The sequence below is a fragment of the Euprymna scolopes genome, chromosome 1, assembly GCF_053919585.1.
Source record: "Euprymna scolopes isolate OS-2025 chromosome 1, ASM5391958v1, whole genome shotgun sequence".
NCBI classification, from domain to species: domain Eukaryota; kingdom Metazoa; phylum Mollusca; class Cephalopoda; order Sepiida; family Sepiolidae; genus Euprymna; species Euprymna scolopes.
In genome coordinates, this window is record NC_136482.1 from 82,278,502 (window position 1) to 82,306,018 (window position 27,517).

Consider the following 27,517-nt stretch of genomic DNA (forward strand, 5'->3'; position numbering starts at 1 on the left):
TAACTAAACGAAACTTCCATGAGCAAAGTTTATTTCTTAAAACTATTTGCCGGTGGAACACAATATATAACTGCTTCCCAGCTGACTAAAACTTATTTGTTTTCAAGTCCAATGTAAACAGGTTTTTCTGGAGCCGTCCTCTTAAACAAATTCTACCCAATTTCCATTACTACCGATCATCACGGTGTTGTCTCAGCGGCTACTTTGCACTCATTAACCCTTTTCCTCGAGTAGCCTTCGGGCCTTGTAAAAAATGAGTTTATAAGCTGGAAGGCCATACGGATACACCTACTGATATTTATATTTATTACAATAGATTAATGAACAAAACGTTTGCACACAGATAAAATATAGGATGGTCTTGTGTTGTACTAGGTTAATCCAAATCACGGATGATTCAGCGAAATTAATGTGAGTTCAAGAACGAGTGGCTTATTCTATGAATAAGTATTAGGTTGCTGCAAAAATAATGTCGTTTTTTATGTATAGGTGAACATTAAAAAACGACATTATTTTTGCACCAACCTAATACGAACAATAAATTACATTAAGTGAATATATCCTAAATTACGTCCATTATAAAAATAAGAAATAAAAGAAAGCGAAAAAAAAAGAGCACAAATCCGGTCTGCTCGCCTCTGACAAACCTATAGCGTTAATTGCTTCCTCGTCCTCTTTATCTGATCTTAAATTGAAAACCCTAATTTGTGAAATCGTCAAACGTATATGAAAAAAAAAAAAAAAAAAAAAAAAAATTCGTAAACATACAAAGAGCAGCTAATAAAAAAGATTTATATTTTATACAAAGCAGAGTTTATTCCTTCGTTGCTGACAGCTCGGATATTTATCACACAGAGAATGGTCAAACATATTAGCAAGAAAAAAGTAGCTCGAAGGTAAACATACGCGCATATAAAAAAATAAAATTAAATGGCTAATGTGAAGATGTGTCAATTTAATATGAGTATTTAGCGATGAAAAGTTCTTCGCGAATAGTTAATAATACAGAGTTACGCCCCTTGACTCTGGCGGAGAAGGCAACCGGGCGTCATTAATTTAACTGGCGTCAATTTAAAACTAAAGTGTGATTTTTGTACAAGAGCTTCGCCGAAAATACTTCAATCACAAAAACAAGCAAATAAACAAACAAACAAACAAACAAACAAACAGACAAAATGTGAGTTTTAGTAAAAACAAACAAACAAACAAACAAAAAACAAACAAGAACCCAACGGTTTTTTACGTACTAATGACGAGGAAATCAATTCTTATAATTAAACATTTGCATAAAAATATCGTTTCCTTTGTATTTGTACCTTCACATAAGCTTATATATAACTATTCACCATTCCGCGATGAATTCCACAGTGGCGTTAATTCTGCATTTAGAGGATTTAATCGCTCTCACCGTGAATACCTGGGACCTGAATCTAACCGACATATGTCTAGATATGATTCAAACTTATAGGCTAAGGGTGCGTGTGTGCACACTGCGCATAAATGACGAAGCTATCATTTTTCCAAACTTATTTTTCTTTTGATGGTGAAACTTTTCTACAAAACATGGAGGACGGCAGAGAATCACATGGACGCACCTGGAAATGATATTTCAAACTTAAATATGATAGACCAACGAAAATTCAATTTCAAACTTAAGTATGACAGACAACCAAAAATGTTATTTCAAGCCCAACCATGCAGACCAACGAGAACGCTATTTCAAGCATAACTTTGAAATGCTATTTAAAATCCAAGTATAGCCAACCAACGAAATGTTATTTCACGCCATACCCGACATACTAACAAAACTGCCACTTTGTACTAAAGAAAATGCTATTTCAAACCTAAGCGTAACAGACTAATTAAACGGACAGATGCACTGATAGAAAACGTTGAACGCGTTCAAATAAGATACTATCAATACATTTGATGAAAATCCTTTTTCCAATTGGCACGTGAATGACTGACAGACAAAGCCTCTATTAAAGATGCAAGGACGGATTAAAAAACAACCTAAAATATAAACATTAAAAGAAACGCTGACTCTCACATGTACAACCTTAAAGAACAACTAAAAGACAACAACAACAACAAAAAATCAAAACAAAAAAAACAAACAAACAACAAACAAACAAAAACAACGACATTTTTAATTTCGTATGCGCCATAATGATATTGTCTGTGGAAATCTCAGAAACTACTTGGCTAAATCTTCGTGACACAACGACTATTATTCTTGGGGAAATAATTGCTAGTCATACCTTCATTAAAATTCTTAGCAGCAAAGAAAAAGTTATTTTAGAGAACGGGGATTATTGGTCTGGAGATGTGGTGGTGGTGAGGGGCAAAGAGAGAAGAGAAGACGATTTAAATTTGTTGACTCCACTCACGTCCGACAGTTAAGCTAAATACAAACTTCCACGAGACTTCCAAATGTCCAAATAAATAAATAAATATATAACAAATCAATGAATAAAATATATGAAAATACAAAAAAAAACAAACAAACAAAAAAACCCAAAAAACAAAAACAAAAACAAAAAAAATAGAAAGTCCACGTGATTTTTAAAACCTGCCTCTTTCTGGTTTTACTCTTTTGGGTAAGATATTCATCTTTTAGTGAAATTTATCTAATTGAATGCTGTCGAACATGGAGAGCTGTTGTTTTATGTACAAAAAAGTATACTCTTTCAATTATACATTATTGTCTATATGTACCAAGATGATGATGATGATGATGATGATGATGATGATGATATGAGCATTTCGTTTACTTTGACCAGGTTTGTCTGTTGTTCAGCAAAGGATATGGAACACGAATCAACGTCTTATTATCACATAGTCTGGCATATAATCGAGAACCGCACTAATCCTGTTAACCTTGGTATAACTCTGAACCAAATTCTCCCAAACAACGTACCAACAAGACAAAATTGAAAATCAGATATCGCAATTACGTCCTATCAAAACTGATCAGCTCCAAGTAGGGAGTCACATCGCCAACACAGAGACATACGAAGTACCACCAATAAGGTTTCAGAATTTTTTGAACAGGCGTTTAAAATTGTTGTAGACGCTTGAAAAATCAGCATGCGATTGCTATACATCTTATGAGATGACTGACCAATTTTTATAATTTTAGATTCAAATGAACAGCTACAACATGAATGACAATACACCCAATTAAAGCCAACTAAAGCCTGATTGTCACAGCTGAAGACTTTCAAAAATGCAATCTGGACATGAGGATACTTTAGAAGGACGATATTCAATAAAATTCTATTTTAAACTTGGAAATATTGCTACAGAAACGTATGAAATATTTCAGACTGCTTTTGGACCATCTTGCATGAATCAAGCATGAGTTTTTAGGTGGTATAAGAGATTCAAGGAAGGCAGGGAGTCTGTGAGGAATGCTGAGAGATGTGGGAGGAGTAAGGAAGTCGGAGCGCCAGAGTTGATTGGCCAATAAAGAATTTCATGGACAAAAACCGTCGTGTGTCTATAGTTAGGTGCATAGTTTTATGTCATTGTGTGAACTGTAAACACAATTATTCGTGAGGAGCTGAAGATGAGGAAGATTTATATGAAGTTTATCTCAAAGATGCTCAGAGAAGATCAGAAATAAAGGTCATGTACAATCTGCATCTCCTCGCTGGTATATCCCTTGGAAATATAAGACAGGAAGTTTCTTGATAGGTTACCAGTAATGAACGTCATCATGTTCATGCACGCGAATCAATAACTCAAAGAAATAAAGTCAAAGACATACTCCCTCAGCCATATCCAACCTTTAACAACATTCCAAGACGAGATCAAAACAGAGGGATAGAGAATGTAGCTCCTTCCTACGGACACGAGAACGTCATTTCCTTCTGGCTGAGAAACATCGTGGGCTCAGTAAAGGACATTCAACTGTCTAAGAACGAAAACGGAGTGATCAAAAACTGCTATGGCTAAATGGGTTTACAAAATTGAGTCAAACATCTGTGAATGTGGACAGGAGGATCATACGATGCAGCTATCTAATCAGTGCAGCTTGAAAAATCTCACAGAATTCAGTGTTAATGAAAAAGAAGTGATAAACTCTTGCACGACCACATGCTTCGAAGACATCAAAAAAGAAACAAAGCAGCACTATTTGGATCATTACATGCCGAAACGCAATGCTTATTGTAAACAATGAGATTAATTATCTTATCAATATTTGTGATGGATAATTGCCGGTTCATGCCTTTTATAACGTCATCACTGTTGAATTAACCAGTAGAGTTTGAATTTGACAGTCGATTTCATAGTTTGCGGTGGTATCCATTAGTCCAATTAAACATGCAATATAAGAATAAAAATATGTGTTGAATATGTGTCCGATGCGATTCAAAATATGGTTTTGTTTGTACTTTACGGCAAGTGAACCACATTTTGATCATTTAATACCAAACATCCAATACAGATTGTTAACATTTAGTTTGATATGCGACTATTTGAACCAAAAGTGAAGCTGTGGAGTCATAACATTCCCATTTGTATTAGTGTTCAATTAAGCACAATTGATTCACGGAAATGTATCCAATAAGTCAAACACACATGTTTTTTGTCTATATGGATGTAATAATGATGATGATGATGATGATGATGATGATGATGATGATGATAACGACTGGCTGAGTGACTGACTTTACAGTTGTAAACAGGTCTCTATGGCTTGCACATGTCTGCCCGTACATCCTATGGAAACCTACTCGGTTGCTCGGATGTTTTTTTCGATCTTTGGTATCCCTATTGATGAAATTGCCAAGATTTCAAGTCCTCTTTTATAGTTTTAGCCCAGGTCTTGCCTAGGCTATTTATAACAGAGCGCTTATGGTGACTATATGCAAATACCGAGTCGTGAGCCAAATGGCGTCACGATAAGAAAAAAAAAAGCAAAACAAGAAATTGAGAGAAAGAGGACGTTAGAGAGGATGATCACATGAGAGACGTGAATAACGTTCGAGAGAAGATGAGCACATTCGGAATCACGATTTATTCGTAAAATTACTCGAAAATTAATCTTATTGTTAAAGAAAAAAGTTGAGTCATTATTGTCTTCTGTTCCGTGCGACGTACTCTGCTACAGCGTATTAGGTCTACGTGTATAAATGTGTGTAATGTTACAGAATGCTATTTGGAACTGTAAAAACGAGACCGTTTTTTTAAAGGGTTAAAAATAAAAAAGAAAGAAAAAATGAACAAATACAATCGTAAAGGAAAGAAAAAGAACAGACCAAAGCGAGACGGAAACTTTGAGAAAGAACTAATCAAACGGAAATTGAAAACTTGAAAAAATTGTAAGCTGTAAGCCGAGTGTTAAGTAATATTCTTTGTCTTGTTTTTTTCTTTTTCTTCCGCTTTCGATTTTTTCCTGTTTTATCGGTCATATTTTAGCTGCGAAAGTGTGTTTTGTAGGGACCTTAGGTCAACATGAATATTATTTTTAACATCAGACAAAAGTTCTAGCATTATGACTCGGTTATTTAATTTATTTACATGAGACAAAGTTCCATGCTCAGTTAACGAAGTAAGTAGCTTATTAGGTTTTTAGTAAGAAGTTACAATTAAACATTTTATTCTTGTAAATTGGTATTCTAGCTGTTCAATGATCGAATCACCGCTAAGAATACTAAATGTATCCAATTATTATTTTACGGTTACTAAAATAAAATAAAAACCCGCATTGAATTCTTAGCAAAAGCTGTGGTGAGTGACTAATAATAATTGTTTTTATTTCTAAGGGTTTTAAACCGTGTCTGGTGCCTTTATTTTTCGGTATTTTGTTACTTGGATTCTTATAAATCTAATACCGAACACCGATTAGGTATATTTAATATCATTTTTAATTTTGAAATTCATGGCAAGAGAAATTGCTTAGCGGTCAAGTAAGACAGTGATGTTAACAGAATATTATCCGTTGATTCTAAAACTAGGACTCGTTTTGAGAAACAAAACACAGCGGTTGTATTGCCGTTGTGGTGGAAAGATAAGTGTCCACAAAATATTTAATGTAATTACAATTCCCTGATACAGAAATGAAGGATGGAGATTACGAACAATTTGTCTGTCGAAACAGCTGCCGACAGAATTCAGACAACGAATCAAGTTTCCCATATATGGAACGAAACTTAGCCATTAGAAATTAGTGGCTGGGCCTTCGATTACGAACAAAAGTATCTCAGTAATAAGTGAATAAAAAGAGTGCTTGTGATAGATAGACGGGCTGCTGAAGATAAGAAATAATAAGGTCAAACCGTATTGTGACAAAAAGGGGAAATTGCAATAATTGTTGCATAATATGTTGATATCCGAGTAAGTCGGGGTAATTAATTAAGAGAATATGGAAAATAAAGACATTGTAAGTAATACCAATAATTATAGGAGTACAAGGAAACAAAAAAGAGACAAAACCAAATTGGATTCAAAATGGAATATTCATGCCATACAAAACACAGTGCTTATAAAAAACAGCTGAAATATAAGGAAAATCTTTGAGTGCAGAAGCCAAGTCACATAGTCAGATGCCATCGACCAAACAGGTAAGTTGAATGACAATAAAACTGCGTAAGTCATACAAATTTATACGTTACAACAGTTTCGACGCCTTAAAGAAATTTAGGTGCTATGGTACAAATGTTTTAATAGAGTCACGCCATGTTATCGACGCCTGTTACTCTTATAAATGTATTGAGATACTAGTGTTTGTATAAAATCAAAATAATTTATGCTATCGAAATTCTAACCGAGCAAATAACTGCATTATTTTCATTGTAATATCATTATTTTTTATAGGCTGCAACATTAATAAATGCCATTGGTCCGATGTCTCATAGACCAGAAGTTATTCAAATTTTAGCTCCGGTGAGTGTCACGATTTCTGAATAAGATAATGATTATTATTTGTTGTAAATTTCATACACAGGGTGACCCAAAATTGGCAATCTATTTTTATGCTAGTTTATATTTCAAAATAGATGACTAATTTTGGGAAACCCTGTACAATGTACGAGCTGAACACGCACTGCTTTATTATCAGGTCCAAATTTCTGCAAGAGAATTGGTTTATCTTGATTCCTTTGTTATATAGGCGAGGTATCAGGGCTAAGAAATATCACATGTTTTGGCATCACGTTCAGAGAGCAAAAGCGATGTCTCTGTTTCTACTGCTTTTTCAACTTCATTTTTATCCGAGCAAATGTGGGAAGTATGTGACGAAATGGGGGTGGGGTCACCTTTCCCCCAAGCCGAGTTCGGATTGGGTTCGTTTAAATAGAAGAAGAAAAACGGAGGAAATTAATATCACGGTTTTGTATGAGCTTTCCAGATTTAGAATATATATATATATATATATATATATATATATATATATATATATATATATATATATATATATATATATATATATAAAGAAGAAAGAATTAACATAACTTATATGAGTTGTTACGACCCAAATGAGAACGCAACACATTTCCATATATCTTATAAACATAAATTTAGAATTTTTGATTGTGAAAAAGTAACTTGGATGATGCCCAGACGGATTTTGCTGGAATCGATTTAGCAGCACTGAGTTATTTTGAGTGCCTGGGTGAAGACATTATGTGTCCTCTAATTTGTTCTAATGGTGTATCCGGTGTATGAGAATATGGGAAATTCGGACATTACATTGAATATCGAGGACTTGAATTGCACCTATTGTAAGTTTTACGATTTCGCAGAGTGATTCTGGCTGATCTACTAAGTGTCAGTTTGATCTCACAAGGTCTAAGCTTAATTTTTTTGGACTTTTTAAAGAAAATAATACCTTTGTCATTTTTGTGTACACGCATTTATTCCAGCTTGCTTGATCACAACCGATCAGACACAGCACTCATTATTGATATCAGTGTTCCAAACGATTAGACCTGAACAAAAGAATATAACAAAATATCAGGATCTCAAGAATTATTTAAAAACGACATGGTCTCTAAAACAAATAATTATACAGGTTGTGATAGGAGAAATTGGCCTATTAAATTTTTAAAAAGAAATACTCGAAAATAATAATCGGAAGAAATACAGATAACACTCTGAAGAGATAAAATTTATGTTTTAAATTAGCAAATACTGTTTTGTGCACACAAAAAATCCGTCATTCTTTTTCTTCCCACTGACGAATACAAAAATAACTTCGAGTAAGCAAAGTCTTCTTCTTCTTCTTCTTCTTCTTCTTCTTCTTCTTCTTCTTCCCAAAATCACAATTATGTTTTGTCGTTCTCGCCAAAAAACCGTTCTTATATGCAGACTTTAATCCCGAGAGTACCACAATTTGCATATTTTTCTTTTCTTAGTACTGTACGGATTCCGAGTTCAAATGACGGTGGTCTCGTGCACATCCTATTTTGTAACCTCAGTAGAACCAACGGAGTGTTATTCAGTTCTGCTACACTCCCATAACAGGGAACAACGTCTATTCTTAAAAGAACACTCGAATATAAATTGAAATCGTAACGAAATCATGTATTAGCTCCAGGAGAGATCCGTTTCATCTTTTAAAACTAACTGAACTAAAAAAAAAGAAATACAAAACCCACCCATGGATTAAGACACCGCTTTCTTGGAATAAAACATGGGGAAATTTCCGTGTGACTATTCAAAAATTGCTGACTCAACTGTACCAATACAAAACTTTAAACACAACGTTTGAGTAAAATTATTGACAGAACAACTTGTCAAAACGCATGCAATACTTCTGGCATCGAACTAAAATGCGGATAAAATTTAATTACCTCCCCATTTCACGATCATATCGCATATACACCGAAATAAAACCATTTTTACTACAATGAAACAAGTTTAAGTATTAGAGTCTCATAAAATCACATCTAAGACTTGCCAATTTGGCAGAATATTTGTTCGTGACGGTTTTCTTTCACAAGAAGTGATAGCGAATAAGATGTCTGATCAATATGGTCAGTGAAAAATATTTTCACAGTGTAATTTGTTAAGTTAACGTAGACTGATATATTATACTTCTTATTCAATAATGTCATGTAGAATGGTTTCGCCGTTTCTTTTAACTAATGCCACAAACAAGCTGTAAAAGGTTACTTCCCTTTATATCACCAAGCAATTATAATCATGTTCTTGTTATCGTATTGATTAATTAGCACCTTGTAAAAACACTATCTCAAAACAGTCAAAATAAATCTAAAAAGTTTTATTAGTATCCAAGAAAATAGAATCTAATCATGTCATTTAGTATTTCCATAGTTCATTTCCCTTATATTTCTGCCTTCACATGAAATCACACAGATGCCCACTATCCTACGATGCGTTCCACAGTAATGTTTATCATCTATGACCTCCGTTCAGTCTCAAGAGACAATGGATATCTCTGCAAATATGTCTGCGTGTAAGGCAAGGGTTGCGCAATCCTCAACTACACTTTTCCAGTCTTCAGTGGAACGTGGACGTAAATGGGTGGTGATATGTGATGCTACTAAGACTAAGCTTCTTTCCTTTAACAATTACAAGAAACTTCCGCAACCATCGATAGCCATAACTAATAACACTCAACCTGAGAGCTCATCATTCAAACTTCTTGGCTTAATCATATTATTTGGATTCATCGTACTCCGGTTCTCAGCTTGACTGTGATTTTCACAACGTTTCAGTTATAAACAATATAAGCAATAGATAATATATACAAGTAATAAGTAAAAACATTAATATATATATATATATACAGAGAGAGAGAGAGAGAGAGAGAGAAAGAGAAAGAGAGAGAGAGATGCGTTAATATATAGTAATAATTAGTAATAAATAGTGATATTTACAAGTAGAAATAAAAATAGGTTTAAGGCTCCTAAAATTCGTACTAGAATTCTCCGCAAGGACCCGTGGCGCAGTGTTAAGATTACTTGGAAGAATCAATTGTAAAAAGTGATATTCTCCTGAAGGTTGAAGGTTCAATCCTCAGTGTGGATTACTTAGGACCTCTATCCGTCATGGTTGCGAATTACTTAGGACCTCTGACTGACGGAACAAGAGCACGCTACCGTCGAGCTCGACAATCATTACATCGACCGAAACGTTGTGAACATCACAGATGAGAACAGTAGTCCGATGAATCAAAATAATGCATCTAAAAAATTCAGAAATTCATTCTTGGCTTAATATTAACAGACATGAACTGAATACATTGCTAAGAAAACCAGAAAACTACACTCACCTGACATCTCTATATTGTATGTAGTGTTGCAACATCTTCGCTGGTATATCTATTACTTTCTCTAAGACAAATAATGTCCCATCTCCGCAATGTTGCATCCTGTGCCTGTTTTACAAGCAGTTTAATAGAATGTACTCTGATGAACTCGTATCCCTGTTGTTGCCTCGACGTAAATATTCTCGACTAACCCGACAAGCAAACTTCGCAGTCCTGCTGCAAAGAATGTACGTTGAAATTCTAATAGTTTCTTCCCTCAAACCGCTAGACTTCGAAATTCTCTCCCTGTTTTCTACTTCCTTGATGTACTAATATGTAGAAATTTAAATGTAATGTAAATAGACATCTTGTTTCTCAACTCCCTACTGTAATTCTGCAGTCTCATATAGTAGCCCTTTACGCCTAGTTTGAGGCGAGCAAAAGAAAAACAAACTTGAAGCATAAACACTTTTCAGTGGACTTTGTAAATAATTGTACTACAAAACAATGCACCGATTAGTTAGACGTTTATATATTTGCTTTATTCCTGACGTAGAGAGTATTTGCTACAAAGGCATTTCATGTTTTGTTTTGTTTACAATGACGCTTTTATTTCTGATTTTACAGAGATTGTGCCAAATGACCTGTGCCGATGCTCGGGAAATTTTATTGGCTGTCAACGTCAATAGTGATCATCGATTGAACGCTTTGAACCACATCAAACGGTAAGGAAAAACACACCTGATTAGCGACTTGCAAGTTTCACTTTGTTCTTTGTTTTAGATAGATTGAAATGTCACAAGTTACCTCCCTTGGAAATTATCTTATTTGACTGAAAACTACAGTCTATAGATAGCTATAACTAGTTTTTCATGTTTGGTTGTCTTCATTGATTCTCTGGAAATGTTGGTTGTCGGTTGCGCCTCGCATATAAAGACTATAGATTTACCGAAATGCTGTCCACTTTACGTACACACCTATAAATCAATCAAAACTGAGTACACTCTTTGGCTTCATAGTAAAAAAGTGACTATTATAAAACGTAAAAAAAAAAAAAAATAAAAGAGTAAACTAGTGAAAAACAAAAACAAAAGCAAAACAAAAAAACATATGATACATCATTCAGATCATGTAAATATCGTGTATTCTGGCCAGTCGTAATATTAACAAATTATTATTATTATTATTATTATTATTATTATTATTATTATTAATAATAATAATAAAATTATGATAATAATCATAATAAAAATAATGGTAATAATTGGAAATAATGGTAATAATAAAATAATGGTAACAATAATAACAATGATAATAACAATGATAATAATAATAATAATAATAATAACAATAATAATAATAATAATAATAATAATAATAAAATAGGGATAATAATAGAACAGAGGTAAAATATTAAGAAAAACATAATGATAATAATAATAATACAATGGAATAACAACAAAATAATATAAATAATAACACAAATGATAAAATATGAAAAAAATAATGGAAATAATAAAAAATAATAAAATAATAGTAATAAAAATAAAATAATGGTAATAATAAAATAATGGTAATAATAATGAAATAACGATAATAATTACAATAATAATAGCAGTCATGATAACCATCAAAATGAAAAAAAAAACGAAGAAAGAAATGAACAACAAAAGAGAATAGACTCGTAATGGAATGCTATTATAGAAATCATCCTAAATATAGATATGGAGGTCATCGGAAACGAATGAAAGAACTATGGGACCTATCCAGTGACTATCATACGACAGAACAAAGAATTGCGGACCAAGTAAGACTGATACTCAAGAAAGGTTGGCTCTCTAAACTAGAACTAACAGAAATTTAGCGAGAAATAAATGATGAAACTGAACAAGAAGCATCCCCCAACGGAACCGAACGTAGAGCAACTCCACGAGTTGAAGCCTCACAAGTAAAAACACCAAAGGCAGAGGACCAACAAAGAACGAAGTCTACAAACGTGGAAACCGAGAACAATGAAACAGAACTAACAGAGAATGAAGCAAATAAAATAAATAAAATAATACAGCTGATGAACGAGGAAAAAACAAAGCTCCCATCGTTAAGGAACCAAGAGCAGAAGAAATTAAAAACATCTCAACAAATACAATCACAGACTTAAACACCCTAATTTACGCAGGCGCCAAAATGGTAAATATGAATCTCAAATCAGAAAAACAACCGGAGACAAGCGGACCGACAAAACCCGGATGGGAAATAATACTAGAAACCCAAAATACACAAGCATAAAAAAAGAAACCAAAATCATAAGAAAGCAATGTGGAGAAAACGGAATATTGGAAATCTAACTGACAGGGAGAAGCCAAACAAGAAACATGAAGAACTAGGCCATAAAATAAAAGCAAAAGAAGCGAGATTGAGACGATATATATATAAATCTGAACAATGCAAACAAAACAACATTTGAAACCAACGAACGCCAATTCTACCAAAATGTGAACGGAGGAAAAACGAAAACAGAACAACCAAATCCGACAGAAACCAAACTCTACTAGAGTAAAACATGGGAAGAGCGACGAGATCACAATAGAAATGCCGAGTGGCTGAAAGACATGCAAGAAGAGTTACAACAAATAGAAGAAGGAACAGTGAATGAAATCAGCAAGGAAATCCTAAAGAAAACCATAGGAAAAATGGCAAAATGGAGAGCACCAGGGCACGACGGGATACATGCATACTGGTTCAAAAGATTCACAACCTTACACGAAAGGCTAGCCCCAAACCTGAGAAGATGTATACAGGAAGCAGGCGTACCAGACTGGATGACAAAAGGTGGAACCACATTGCTACAGAAGGACACGGAGAAAGGAACCGTCCCTAAGAACTATAGGCCAATCACGTGCTTACCAACTATGTGGAAGATACTGACTGCACAACTGAGGGAACAAATCTACCACTCCCTGAATAACTATGGACTCATTCCCGAGGAACAGAAAGGATGCCAAAAAGGAAAAAGAGGAACACATGACCTGCTATATATAGATCAAAAGATCCTAAAATATGTAAAAAGGAGGAGGACGAATTTAGCCATGGCATGGATCGACTACAAAAAATGTACGACAGGATCCCCCAAGCATGAATAATAGAATGCCTAAAAATGTATAAAATACCAAGCGGGATCACCAACGTAATACAAATGCAATGAAAACATGGAGACTGGAATTGACAGCTGATGGACAAAACATAACAGAAATTAACATACAAAGAGGCATCTTCCAAGGAGACTCACTATCACCACTACTGTTCATCATAGCCATGATGCCCTTGAACAGTATTCTGCGAAAGTGCCATGCGAAAGTGCCAAGCCGGATACAAGTTCTCCAATACAGAGGAAAAAATGAACCACCTCATGTACATGGACGATCTTAAACTTTTTGCAAGGACCGAAAAGGAGCTCGAGACACTAATTAACACTACGAGGATCTTCAGTCAAGATATCCAAATGGAATTTGTAATGGAAAAGTGCGCACAACTTGTTATAAGAAAGGGAAAATTGGAAACGACAGAAGGCATGGAACTACCCAACCGAAATGAGGGCACTAGGGGAACAAGGCAACTATAAATACTTGGGAATTCTGGAAGCGAACACCATCAAAGCAACAGAAATGAATGAGAAAATTGGAAAGGAATACCCCAGGAGAACAAGAAAACTCCTAGAAACGAAATTATATAGCAGAAACCTAATAAAAGATATACATACATGGGCAGTATCACTAGTAAGATACTCTGGACAGTTTATATGGTGGACAAAAGAAGAACTGAGACAACTCGACCAGAAAACCAGGAAAGTCATGACCATGCATAATGCACTACACCCAAAGGACGATATTGACAGACTCTACGTGAAAAGGAAAGACGGCGGGAGAGAACTGATCTGTATAGAAGACTGTGTGAAGGACACGAAAAAAGAACTAGAAAAATACATAATGCAAAACACTGAAAGGATAATTGTGGCTGCGAGAGACACTGAAAAAAAAATCAACAAAACAGAAAACAGAAAGACAAATGACAAAACGAGAAAAGAGAAATGGAAAGAGAAACAACTCCACGGAAGATTCATAAGAATGACAAAAGATGAGAATAACGAAAACACCTGGACATGGATGCGAAAAGGACATATAAACCGAGAAACTGAATCTCTAATAACTGCAGCATAAGATAACTCGATAAGAACCAACCATATCAAAGCAAGGATCGATAAAACACAAGAAAACAGCAAATGCAGACTATGTAGACAAAGAGACGAAACGATAAACCATATAGTAAGCGAATGCAGCAAACTTGCCCAAATGGAATACAAAAACAGGCATGACCAAGTGGGGAGGGCGGTACACTGGGAATTGTTCAAACGACTGCATTTTGATCGTACAAACAAATGGTACAGGCATAAACCCGCAACAGCACTCGAAAACGAGAACCACAAAATCCTATGGGACATGGACATACAGACGGACAAACCCATCCAAGCAAGAAGACGAGATGTCGTAATAATTAACAAGAAAGAAAAATCCTGTCAAATCGTAGACTTTGCTGTCCCAGCTTACCACAGAGTGAGTATGAAAGAAAAGGAGAAACAAAGCAAATACACAGAGCTAGCCAGAGAGTTAAAAGGGATTTGAAAGATGAAGAAAATCAAAATAGTACCGATAATAGTAGGAGCACTAGGAACAATTCCGAAAAACTTCGAAAAAAAGAATGTCAGAAATTGGAATCAGAGGAATAACTGCAAAAGTACAACGACTAACGATAATGAAAACAAACGACTGAAATATTAAGGAAACCCCTTGAATGCGGAGAATAATATAAGAAGACAATATAACGAATAAAGAGACTAACGAATAAAGGGAATAAAGAATACCGAAGCTGCATATCTACAAGTTCTACACCCCCATAATGCATCCGTTCCAATTGTTTCATCACCGCTCTCCCCAATAAAAAAGTGATACCAAAGAGCCGAGAAGGGTCAAGAAGGACTGAAAGACTGAGGAGAGAGCGCTAGCCAGACCTCAGCTGGATAAGGGCAAAGAGAACTGGGACCTTGGGGAGGCTGAGTGCCACTCAAATTCCAGTATAAACCAATGGTCACTGCCAGCGAGAAATCAATGGTAAGCGGCTGTTGCGATGATTCAAATTCATTTGCAAATGCTATCGAAGGAGGTGGAGAGAGCTGGAGGTCTGGGGAGACTTGTTGTCACTCAGCTTCCAGAGAACACCACAGGTTTCCAATCAGATCATTTGTTGACTTGTGTGAAAGCTCCATGTGAGCCAATAATAATAATAATAATAATAATAATAATAATAATAATAATAATAATAATAATAATAATAATAATAATAAAAAAAGAAAATAGCAATATTATTAACAAAAATAATTTTATAATGATAATAATGATAATAGAATAATCATTATAATAATAAAATAATGATAATAACAAAATAGCTATAATAAAAAAAATAATGATAAAAATAATGATAATAAAAGAAAGAAATTAAAATAAGTATAATGAATGATAATAATCATAAAAAAGATAAAAATAATATTTATAAAAAATGTAAAAAATATGATAATATTATTATTAAGCATAATGAAAATAATAATAAAAAATAATAATGATAATGGTAATAATAATAAAATAATGATGGTAATAGAATAATAATAAAAAAATAATTATAATAAAATTGATGGTAATAATAATAATAGAATTATAATAAAAATAATAATAGAGTAATTACAATAAGAACATAATGATGATAAAACAATAATAATTATAATATAATAATAATAATAATAGAATTATGATAATAATAGAATTATGATAATAATAACATAAAGGTAATGAAAATAAAATAATGTAAATAATAATAATAATAGTAAAAATAATACTAATAAAATAATGATAATGATAAAAATTAATAAAAATTATGTAATCCTTATAAAACAACACAACAACAATAATAAAATAAATAATAATAGTATAAAAATTGTAATAATAAAATAATGGTAATAATGATAGCAAGCGGCTGTTGCGATAACGTAGAATCATTTGTAAATGTTATCGAAAGATGTGGAGAAATCTGCGTAGACCTATTGTCACCCAGACTTCAGAAAGGATGACTTGTTGTTTTCGTCGTGAGAAACTTTTAATGACAGCCTGTGTGTATACTCCCAGCGAGAAAAAACAAAAACAAAAACGAAAACAACGAAAACAACAACAACAACAACAACAACAACAACAACAACAACAACAACAACAACAACAACAACAACAACAACAACAACAACAGCAGCAGCAGCAACAGCAGCAGCAACAGAAGTCGAGGGAGAAATTAAGTAGTATTTGCATGATAATATTCATTTGTTTACATTTTTTACGATACAGATATACGAAGATATTACATGTATTTTATAGAAGAATATAAAAATGTGGAAACAAAATGATAATGACATTTATATAGATTACACAAATAGTTCATATTTATAACATATATATAAATTTGAGATGTGATTTCATTATTGAAGGAGATGAATGTGTAATACAGTTATTTTACATCAGAGGGTGAGAATCATTACTGATGATGGACACATAATACTTTGAAGAGTGTTATACAATGTTCATTAACAAGATGATAGACACAACACATTTATCTTTGCAGTTAGTAAAATAACAACAGACGAAGACAAGTTTACAAATATTAGATGATTCTTTATTCATACCAGCTGGATGATTGGTACTTGTCAGGGATTCAAGCCTTTGCGACTACATAATCTTCTCTTCCTCCCCTTCGCCTCTAAGGGGCATCAGCTTCCAGTCTGACCAAGTCGAGCTCTCTCTGTCTCTGTCTCTCATTGTCTGTTTGGCTCTATTTAACTTCGAGCCCTGTATCAATATATTGAGAATCTCCTTTCTTTATAACGTCAGAGGTGTGGTCAACCAATGTGACTATATCAAATTTCAATTTACCCGTGCTCTTTGCGCATGTATCTACACACCTCTGTTGAACAAAAGAAATTCATAAATTAAATTTAATTTATCTCTTTTAACCTATTTTGTTAATTATTTCTAAAACTCGTATTGTTTATCTTTTAACTGACATATTTAATATAAAGTTATTTCTAAAAGAATGAACGATCAACTGCGTACATAAATTAAATATCTTACATATATAATATTTAGTTATTATGTACAATGACAATCGTACTGCATTCATAGGATTTCAATATGCATTCTTTTTAAAATTTTTCTTACTGGGTTCGATTCTAGCCTTTTCCTAATATCATTTTCAAACTTATCTAGTTTTGCTTTCTTGCTGGGGTAGGTCCCTTTTTATAACAATCACGAGGGCACAAGGTCGGTCCCCAATAAAAACATGCATACACACATACATCTATATATATATATATATATATACACGCATACATATATATACATATATATATACACATATATATACATAAATGATGAAAAATAAGTGATAAATATACAAAAAATACAAGAGAATACATATATAAACATACACACACTCACACATATATACACATATACACACGTACGCACACACACAGGAACCCACTCACACACACATATATATATATATATATATATACATTGATTAAAAATTGCCTTAGTCTAGAGAGATTTCCTTTCATTGAATGTGGGTAGAACATCAGGCGTCTACGTTCTAACCTTCCAGAGATTGACACCCAATTACAGGATACTAAACCATACCTATTATTTCTAAGTGAAACTGATATTGGACAGACGATTTCCCTAGAGGAGTTCGTAATTAAAGGGTACTCTAACTTAACTTCCAAATCTGACCCCGAGATCGCCATGGGCATGGAATATGTGCCTATATAAAAGATGGATTTCCATGTGGTAAGGACATCCCCAGAGAAGATCCTAACTTACCCTATATGTGCTTCCGGGTTGCACTGGCTCACACTGCTGCATTTATATTTACTCTCTATCGCCCCCACAACAGCGAAGTTACTATCTTTAAAAGCATATCTGGGAAAATTGACCACGTCTTATCTGCTTATCCTTCAGCTAACATTCACGTTTGTGGAGATATCAATGTTTACAATGTGGAATGGTTGACCCACTCAAACAAAACCGATGATGATGGGAGGTTCTGTCGTGATTTCTCCACTGCTTATGACCTCACTCAGATTGTTCATGAACTCACCTGTGTGCCCGACGCTGACGGTTAGTATGCGAGTCTCCTAGACCTTTTTCTGACAACTTGCCCTGAACTATGTTCAGTTTCCGTTCTGTCTCCTCTTGGATCTTGCGACCACTTGTATCAGTTAAGATAAAAATGAAATGTAATAAGTCCTCAGACGTACCTCTCATGCGTACAGTATATCCATACACTATGGCTGACTGGGATAGCTTCCGTACATTTATATCAGATCTACCTCTGCGTTCCATATTTAAAAAGGATGTGTCATCTATAGTATCAGACCTGACGGAATGGTAGGTATAGGCCGTTTCATACCCTCGAAAAAGTTCTAGCAAAAACCTAACAGCAAGTCATGGTTCTCTCCAGAATGTGTTGCTGCCATTGCGCACAGAAATCACTTTTTCCATTGCTTCCAACGTAATAGATGTATGGAGACTAAAACCGCTTTCAGGACTGCCAGCAACCATTGTAAGAAAGTAATAAAGAACGCAAGAGAGTTGTATGCTTAGTCCGTCAAGTCCAAAGTAGCTGAGCAGCGGCTTGGTTCCCAGAAGCGTGTGTCCCAACTATTATCAATGGACCTGAGGTAATCTTGTTAGCTTCAGACAAAGCCAGACTATTTGTCAAGAACTTTGCAGCTAATTCTACTCTTTGCGACTCCGGCCGCCATCCCGCAATGTTTTGCCCTGTATCAGAAAACACGCTATGCGCCATACAAACATCTGTACGTGATGTTGCCAAACTAATAAAAAACCTTGATACTAGTAAAGCAACCGGCCCGGAATTCCAATTATAGTACCCCAAAAATTTCAACCAGAACTAGCACCCATATTTACAAAACTGTTTAAAAGTTGTCTCAAGGAGAATTGCTTCCCATCACCCTGGAAAATCTCATCAGTATGTCCTGTATTAAAGAATTCAGGTGATCGCTCATCTCCCTCTCAGTACAGGCCAATAAGTCTCCTGTGCTTCATGAGTAAGTTGCTGGAATCTGTGTTAAATAGAGAATTAATCAACCATTTCAGCAAAAATAACCTTCTTAGTGACACGCAATATGGTTTTCGTTCTGCTAGATCTACAGCAGATGTGCTTACAGTTATATCTCATAGGATTAGTGAATCTCTCGACAGAGGCTACCTTTCTAGGGCAATTGCTTTTGACAAATCAAAGGCCTTTAATAGAGTATGGCATAAAGGTTTACTTCACAAGATCTCCAGCTACGGTATATCTGGAAATGTCTTCTAAATTATTAAATCCTTTCTCTCTAATAGGTTCATAAGAGTAGTGGTTGAAATCAGACGCTCTCAGTATTAATGCTGGAGTCCCTCAGCGATCCATTCTGATGTACATTAATTATCTTCCAAATCACATTCTTACATCATTCGTAGACATTTATGCTGATGATACTACTATCTATGGTAGCACATCAAAGACCGTAAACGACCAAGTTTACTCCGATTCTCTCTCCCCTGATCTTGAGCACGTGATACAATGGGGAAAGGAGTGGCTGGTTACTTTCAATGCATCTAAAACCAAGCTTCTATCTTTACATCATCAACGATCTTATCCCCATCTGGAATCCATTGAAATGAATGACTCTCGTCTTGGGGAGGCGTCATGTTTTGACAAGATTCTGGGCTTGACCTTTACTCCTGATCTGAAATGGAACACATGCATCAAATCTGTTGCCAATGCCGCTGGGAAAATGGTGGGATCCTTCTATCGATCCAGTAGATATACTGCTGATGCAATTCTCTGTCTATATAAGAGTCAGGTACGAGCTGCTAGAAAAGACTTGTCCTGCCGTGATAGAGTTAAAAAAAGTCTTCGTAGCCTCGTAGGAGATGTCCTTTTCTCTTCCCTGCAACCTCTATCTCACAGAAGAGATGTTGCGAGTTTGTCTCTGCTTTATCGTTCAATCGATGGTCCCCCTTCGCCAAACTTTCACAAGAAACACTCGTCTAGTTGAAAACACTATCAATAATTCCTCCCACTCTTTATCTGTGCCTAAAACTAAACGTATATTCCATAAACAAAGCTTCTTTCTTAGAACTGCACGCCTATGGAACTGTCTTCCGTTTTCCTGCTTTCCAGCTGACTGTCTTCAAGTTCAACGTAAATAAGTTCTTGATGAGCCGCTTACCTAAAGTTAACAAATTTACTGAATTTTCATTACTAACGATTACTTTATTGTCCAACTGACTACTGTACACTCTTAACCATTATCTGTAAGAAAAAAATGTAAGGAAAAATTCAAGATGGCGCTCGACTCTCTCTTTAACACGGTAAGATATCCTCAACACGGCACAAGAAGCAACAGCCACACGATTCCCCAGCCAACTCAATCGTCACTCCGTCACGTCTTTCCCCTCACCCGCTTTTATCGTCGTTCTAGGCCGGCTAAATTTGCATATTCCGAGAATTCGTGTGACTTTGCGAGACATCATACTTTACAAAAGACGGCGGTCGCCATCTTGGTCCTTCTTTTTTATTTTTGGTCGGTAACGCTGAGCTGGTCTCGAGGTAAGTCTTTTTCCCCCTCATCTGTCTCTCCCACGTACCCACACAACACGCAAACACGCGGGCGCTTATCTCCTGGATGCACGTTACACTCCCCCCTGATCTGATGATCACATAGAGAGCACTGGGGGGGGGTGGCCTTTTAGTGCGTGTGCTTCTGCGAAGAGGTACATTCACTGTTTCAGATTCGGGCTCTGGATCTGGTTCCGCCTCATCAGATGAAGTATCGCTATCAGTCTCTGGAAGGGACTCACTGAATCCGTGCATCGGCAGCTCATCGCTAGACGCTTCACTGCTTTCTTCTGTAGTTGTATGACGCACCTCGGTAGCTGGGCGAAGATCTCGCACATGTCGTGGGGTTCCATCGACCAAAACAGACTGCTGGCTAATCACTCCAGATATGTGTCCTCGCTTAAACTTGTCGGTGCACCGATTTCCTGGAGGCCGCACCCACACTGGATCTCCCACTTCATATCTGTTATATGTTCCCTTGTCGGTTGGCTGCGTAGTGTTGATTCCCTTCACTCCGACTCGGTACGTGTAAATAGCATTCGCAGGTGCGGTTGAAGGGGACGTCCCGTCCTTTGGCGTAATGTTATACCAATATGTTGCTTCTGCAATAGTACATCGCTTCCTGGCAGCAATTCTCTTGATGCTGGATGGCTTCTTTCAGCAATGCCATTTCCTGATGGTACATGCGCACATCGCAACCGTAGACGGACGCCCCACTCATCTAACAACTGCCGGACTTGCTGGCTACAAAACGCTGCATCATTGTCAGTCAGGAGCTCTTCCGGCGCACCTCGCTCAAAAAAAAAAGGATGATAGGTGGCGAACAACATTTGCTGAATCCTGTCTGGTCATCTGCCGCCACACCGCAAATCTCGTAGGCCCGCAATCAATGAGAGTTAGAAAGGGCTTGCCACTGTAATGGGTAATATCCATGGCCAGCCGCTGCCACACACTCTCAACTTCCAAGCGAACCTTCTGCCATCGCTCTGGTGCAGGATCAATAGACTGGCAAGCCTCACAATTTCTGACGATCTGTCTGACATCCATCTTGGTCACTGCTGGGTATGCACGCCTCACAAAATAAAGGGTCCTCTTGATACCCGGATGTCCGCTCTGTGCATGAATTTTTTGTATTTGACATGGGTCGATTGCAACTGTACAAGATCGAGCAGTAATCTCCATTCCCATCTTCGCGGCTTCATACCATTTGTGAGGTACACGGGTCAGTTGGTCAGCACGATTACAATGTGATGGCACCAGAGTGACGCTCAGTGATAGCCCATACTCAGATACCAGGTTTTTTAGCGTGTCTAGCCTTCTCCGTATTAACATTTCGCTTGCTGCCTTGGTACGGATTCGTGTCCGTCCTGAAAGTGTGTCAGACACCCAGTGGTAGACACAGAGAGAATCTGTGTACAAGGTCAACTTCTTAGACTGCCACTGCAGGGCCAGATTTACCCCCTTTACAACAGCGTCCAGCTCTGCCAGGTTGATATGCTGAGAATCTGTTACGGGCCGCAGCCAACACGCATCCTCGAACACGTTTCCTCCTTGCTCCAACGATACTCCCAACGCCAAAGAACTGGCATCAACCCACACACCTACGTTGTCTCCGTTAACACACCACCGCCCACAGGCAGGGTCCTTCTTGTTCACTCTCTCCAGTGTCTCTTTAATCATCAGAGTTAGTAGGACATCATCGGATATGTCATCCCAACCCGTGGTTGTTAAATTTGCTCTGCGTTTAATCACACCAACAGCTGCGCGGAGCCAGCCACAGACCGGTAAGTGACCAACAAGTTTTCCACACCAAGAAAAAACGGTCCGCCTTGTAACGAGGTTGGGGATGCTTGGAATTTCACTGCCACGCCTCCATTGTAGGGTGCCATCCTCTTCATAAACATCCAATCCCAATACACGTGCTCCTTCCCTTAAACGTTCGGGATTCTTGCATTCCAGACCAAACTGAGCCAACTTTTCTTTGACACACGACGCAGACTGTACATCTTCATTGACGTATACGTCATCAATGTAAGCTGACGTTGAGTCCCTCATGGGCTTTTCTTGGGACAATACTGTGTTGACAATAGTCTTCATGATCTGTGGTGCCACATTTAGGCCGAAGCCAAGGCGTGTAAGGCAGTACCTCTGCCCCTGGAACCAAACTGTCTGGAACGGCCACAACGTCTCATCAACTCGCACCTGTAAATAGGCTTTTCGTAAATCCAATATTGAGACATTAGTGCCTTTCTGACGCCATTCCCTCAACTTACTGGCGCATACGTCAGCATCGGCAGTGTAGGCTTCAATATGCTTGTTAAGCTCCCTATAGTCCAGCACGGGCCGTACTTTCGACTTGTTATGCTGGACTACTGCCATCAAGGGTATTAGACCCTTCGGAGGCCCAAGCTTGTCCTCAGGGTAGGGGATTAACCAGCCATCTTGGATCCACGCCTTTAGTTACCTTTCGTATTCTGCTCGGGCCTCACTGGGTATAGGGTACTCTGCAACCCCATTCTTGAGTTTAGTCGGTGCCATTCCCTCGGTCCACTTCCAAGATGCAATCCAGGCCCTCTTGCGCGAGTCGTAGTCCACTGTAAAATCCGGCCGATCGATATGGAGCGCTGCACACACTGGGGCCTCTAAGAATCGCACCTTTCCATCCCGATGAATTGCGACTCCCCCCAGCGCCTTGATGGCATCGTATCCGAGCAACAGGTCAAACCCCAGGAGATTTCCTTGGGTCACGAGCACATTGATCTTAGTAGCTGCACCGGTGTCCGTGTAGATCTTGACAGTTCCAGCTCCACAGCATGTCTGGGTCTCGCCTCCTATCGTGGTGACTTTGATCTTCCTCTTAGTCCAACTTGGACACAGCCTGGTGCTCACTATAGTATGCGAACAGCCTGAGTCGAGAAGTGCTGAGCAGGGTATCCTGTTTACGTAGACGGTTATTACTGGTTGCGCCTTGTTCAAATTTTGCTCGGGGAGCAGGGCGGCGCTGACGTCCTCTCCCCTGATACGTTTCCCGCACAGTTTTGGGCTAGATGCCCCAAACCGCCACACTTAAAACAGCGCACACGCCCCCTGTTGGTGCAATTCCTTGCAAAATGTCCGCGTCGGTCGCAGCGAAAACATTTCCCATTGCTTGCGCTTGCAGGGTTCTGATTCGGAATCTCCCGAGCGCCAATCTGGCCTGTCTGTGTCGCCATCACAACTGGTTCCCCCAGGTCCTCCTCATCTTTGATGATGGCTCGAGCACGTTCCATCAAGTGTTCCATGGTCGTTGTTGAAACGCTGGTTGAGGCTCTCAATAGCTGCTTCACCCGAGTGGGAAGGCCCGCCACAAACGCGTACGCGAGCGTCCGCTCCGACACCCCTCCACCGAACAGAACTGCGAGTTTCTTTAACTCAGCGAAGAAAACGTCCACGCTTTCCTCCGGTAGAAGTTTTCGGGAAGCAAATTTTTCATAGGCCGTACAAGGATCCATGGCAAATGCCTTGTACAGCGCAGCTTTAATTGCGGTGACATCTCCCTTTTCAGCAGCACTGAGTTGCTGATATACACTCAAGGCACCCCCAGCCAATCTCAGGGGAATTACAGTGTGTACCCTTTTCACCTCACAAAGGTCGCACGTCAGCTCGACCCTTTCAACCCAGTCGACGATGGACGTGGACCCGTCAAACTCGGGTATGAGCTTTAAGTCAAATTTCGACTCGGTCATAGTCCTAGAGGCCAAATAGCCGGAATAGCTTGTAAGAAAAAAATGTAAGGAAAAATTCAAGATGGCGCCCGACTCTCTCTTTAACACGGTAAGATATCCTCAACACGGCACAAGAAGCAACAGCCACACGATTCCCCAGCCAACTCAATCGTCACTCCGTCACGTCTTTCCCCTCACCCGCTTTTATCGTCGTTCTAGGCCGGCTAAATTTGCATATTCCGAGAATTCGTGTGACTTTGCGAGACATCATACTTTACAAAAGACGGCGGTCGCCATCTTGGTCCTTCTTTTTTATTTTTGGTCGGTAACGCTGAGCTGGTCTCGAGGTAAGTCTTTTTCCCCTCATCCGTCTCTCCCACGTACCCACACAACACGCAAACACGCGGGCGCTTATCTCCTGGATGCACGTTACATTATCCTCGAATGGTCTCTAGGCCTTGATAAGTGGTGATTCCGATGTAAAAAATAGTGCAATTGTTTCTAGTCGTTTTCTTAGTTTGGAGAATCAATATTATATTGGATGTGGGTGTATGCCTGTCCAGCGTATGTGCGCGTAAGTGCGTGTGTATGTGTCATCATGCGTGTCGTGATTTGTGTGCATAAGCATATGTGCGTGTAAGTGTATTTTGTGTTTTGCTTATTTATATGTGTTGTTATTGAGATTTGTTTAATGCGGAAGTGAATTTTTTTATTAATTTTTTTCTTGTGTTAGTAAGTAAAAGTAGTTGTTGGTTTGGACAATGGCCATTATTCTAAATTTGCCCCCACTGCGTGTATGTATGTATGTATGTATGTATGTGTTGTGAAACATGCAGGTGTCTATTTTCTGCGATTTTAATGTTGAATCGATGCAAGGCTACTGAGGATTTTAGTAGCATATATGTAGGATTTCTCGCATGTTGCACATTTTTTTTTTTTTTTTTTACATATATCACGTTTTGGAGGCGCAGTCTTGTTCTTTTTTACTTTGAATGTTTGTGTAGGGTTTATGAACGTATATGTGTTTTCCGCTAGTATTACGTTACAAACTCCACATCGTTGTTTGTTGTATTTTGTGACTCCTTGTGTTGTGTGTTGGTTGAGTTTAGATGAAGTAAGAATGCGTTTTAGATTTTTATGTTGGTGTTTGCTTTTTATTATTCTTTGTTTTAAAGAAGTCGTTTAAGTTTGCTATTTTTGTGATCTTTGTGAAAAGTTTTAGGTTGTTTGTGTTATGTGTAGAAACTTATATTAGAATTTGTTCTTTGTCTCGTTTTTGTTGGGGGTGGGTTCTCAATTGTTCCACTTGTATATTTTTCGCCAGTTGTATATTTTTGTCTATAGCTAAATAAGAGACGACAATGGGGAAAGGGATAATCCATCATTCAGAGTCTTTTTTGCGCACTTTTTACAATCATAATCTACCCCCCAACTACTTTAAAATTACCATTATATGGGTTTTTGAGAGTGCTGAATACGAAAATAGCGTTTAAAATTCCAGAAAACGAGTAGTTTCCAAGATATGTAGAAATTATTTAAAACGTGGGGTATCACTTTTCTATATTAATTTAACGTAAATGAGCACCCACTTTATGACCACCTTTTTTGAGGTAGTTGTTCTTTTTTAGAGCTGGTGTTTATTGTGCCCTGGTAAACTAACACAAAACCTACCTTAAAAACTTGCTTTCGATAGGTTTTCGGGTGTGCAGAAAGCGAATATCGCATTTAAATTTTCCGCAAATAAGTATTTTTTCAGGTAGTAAGCAAAAATATGCGCTCTTGCGCGTGCAACAATCGTCACCACTTATAATATAAAGAATTAAATTGCTTAATACGCTGAAAAATACTTATTTGCATAAAAATTTAAATGCGATAATCGTTTTCAGCACACAAGTTTTTAAGGCAGATTTTGTGTTGGTCTACACAATTATCAAATAAATATCACCCCCATAGAACCCCCCCCCCAAAAAAAAATCTGGCCTTGGAGGGGAGACTAAACTTAATGCTATGGTTTTAAACAGCATATCGATTTTGCACGCGGGAAGATCTCTTGCCTATGCCCCTTCTATCAAAGTGAATGTATAGCTTAGAATTCTAATAGAACCTCTAAACTCTAAAAGATAAATAATTAACCCAAAATAACATCAGATGTAACTGTATAAATAAGGAAACTGCCCATTAGCAAGTGACTGTGCAATTGAAGCAACTACTAATAGTTATAGTAATATAAATAACATCTCTAACAATAATAAGAACACTAGAAATCATATAGAACCTAATAACGTAGTAACTAATAATGACAGTCAAAATGATCCTGATAATATAAATAGCATTGACATGAATAACAACAAACTCACTTCTATTGAACGTGATTAAATTAAGCATTTCGAAACATTAATTCAGTCATCCTTATCTCTCAAAATTATTATGAAAACATATATGGAAAATGAAATGTAAAAATATTCCGTACGTGTTGAGAGACAGATGTTGTCGATTATGCATAGAATCGCTAACTATTACTAACTGTAGAAAGAACTTTATAAACAAATAAAATGAGATTCTCTCAAACTGCATGTATAGGAAATGGTTCAAATATAACCAATATGATGCTTCATAATTCATTCATTCTAAAATATAAAGAACACCAAAAGCTTAGCGCAATATAATTAAATTAAAAATCAACTGATACTGACACCCTTATAAGGAGCTTGGAATGCATATCTCTGTAGGAATCACAATAAACGTTGATTAAACACACTTTAATTACTACATATCTAAATAGGACATAATTAATAATTGTTGTAGACCCGTGCTAGGG

General features: G+C 37.0%; 2 protein-coding genes across 4 annotated transcripts in view; one reads left to right on the forward strand and one right to left on the reverse strand.

Annotated features, from left to right (window-relative positions):
- LOC145244643 (ribonuclease P protein subunit p29-like) overlaps positions 1-27,517 on the reverse strand; it is a 230,794-nt gene that overhangs the window by 185,531 nt on the left and 17,746 nt on the right. The gene's annotated exons all lie outside the window — the stretch shown is intronic.
- Positions 1-27,517, forward strand: part of LOC145244257 (uncharacterized) — a 211,899-nt gene that overhangs the window by 74,683 nt on the left and 109,699 nt on the right. For 2 of the 3 annotated variants that reach the window (XM_080107149.1, XM_080107147.1), the window contains exons 3-4: positions 6,826-6,894; positions 10,850-10,947. In XM_080107149.1, coding sequence (XP_079963275.1) covers positions 6,826-6,894; positions 10,850-10,947 — 167 coding nt within the window. The remainder of the gene's footprint in view (positions 1-6,825; positions 6,895-10,849; positions 10,948-27,517) is intronic. The other variant, XM_080107148.1, reaches the window with a different exon arrangement.